A 1019-nucleotide genomic window follows, 5' to 3' on the forward strand; every position below is an offset into this window, starting at 1 on the left:
TATATATATATATATATATATATATATATATATATATATATATATATATATATATATATATCTTTAATACTTCAAATATATACTGGCAGAGGGGGGGTGTGAGGAGTGCTCCTCTGGACCCAACCGAGAATTAACCACTGAATTTAGAAGAAGAGAAAGACAGAAGTCTTACTGTAAGTCAGCCTGAGCCAGAGCCAATAGAAACTGTCAGTAGTTAGTCTCGATGTGACTGCCGAGCTGAGAGGTTCTCTGTTACCAGCTCGTCGTCGCGTGTCTCGTGTGAGTGGTTATAGCGGTGATTTTTTTTTTTTTTCGTTTCCGCGTAGTGTTGTGGCGTACTTTGCAAATTCTAGATTAATTGACAATATCCCCAATTGTGTTTGTTTTTGTTATACTACTTTTATTTCGGTTAGAAAAAGGTGGTTTATAGTGTAGGCATACATTGCCGAATTGATAATGACGGATAAAGCAACTATAAAATGATGGAAGATCATAGGCCTAGCCTAGTTCCTAGGCATTTGGAGGATTAATAATAAACAACAATGAAAGGTTATCCAAAGCAATTTGAGTTTTTGTGATGAGTTTGTAACAGAGGAGATAAAAATATATATAAAAATGGAAATAAACGAAAGAGATACTCTTGGGAAGACGGAAGTCATCCCTAGGGCACGCTGGACCTACGACGACCCTAGGACCTTGCGTGGATTTCGGCGACGCCTTTCGGAGTCAGCAAGAGATGCCCATGGCGACGGCTTCTACAGGTTGGCCCGATTAAGCAGTGGCCTTCGCCGTCGCCTCTCGGGATCCACAAGGGATTTATTCTCGTCGGTTGTATCCCCCGTGGGTACATCCTTCGATGAAGTTAATACCATCAGCCCGAATGACATACGCCAACAGCTCTCTGCCTCCATGAAGGATTTACTTTTGCATGGGGGAGCAGGAGGGACAGGAGGCCCTCGGGGAGAGGATGGAAACTCCGAAGGAATAGGAAGGAAACTTAGCCGACGGCTATCTCTCCT

At 42.6% G+C, this 1019-nt stretch overlaps 1 protein-coding gene across 1 annotated transcript in view; it reads left to right on the top strand.

Annotated features, from left to right (window-relative positions):
* The first annotated feature begins 237 nt into the window (after positions 1–237).
* LOC137614792 (uncharacterized) overlaps positions 238–1019 on the top strand; it is a 764744-nt gene continuing 763962 nt past the window's right edge. The window contains 1 exon segment of the mRNA XM_068344459.1: positions 238–1019. This exon segment is cut by the window's right edge and continues 124 nt beyond it. Coding sequence (XP_068200560.1) covers positions 616–1019 — 404 coding nt within the window. The 5' untranslated portion in view covers positions 238–615.

The sequence above is a fragment of the Palaemon carinicauda genome, chromosome 21, assembly GCF_036898095.1.
Source record: "Palaemon carinicauda isolate YSFRI2023 chromosome 21, ASM3689809v2, whole genome shotgun sequence".
Lineage (NCBI taxonomy): Eukaryota > Metazoa > Arthropoda > Malacostraca > Decapoda > Palaemonidae > Palaemon > Palaemon carinicauda.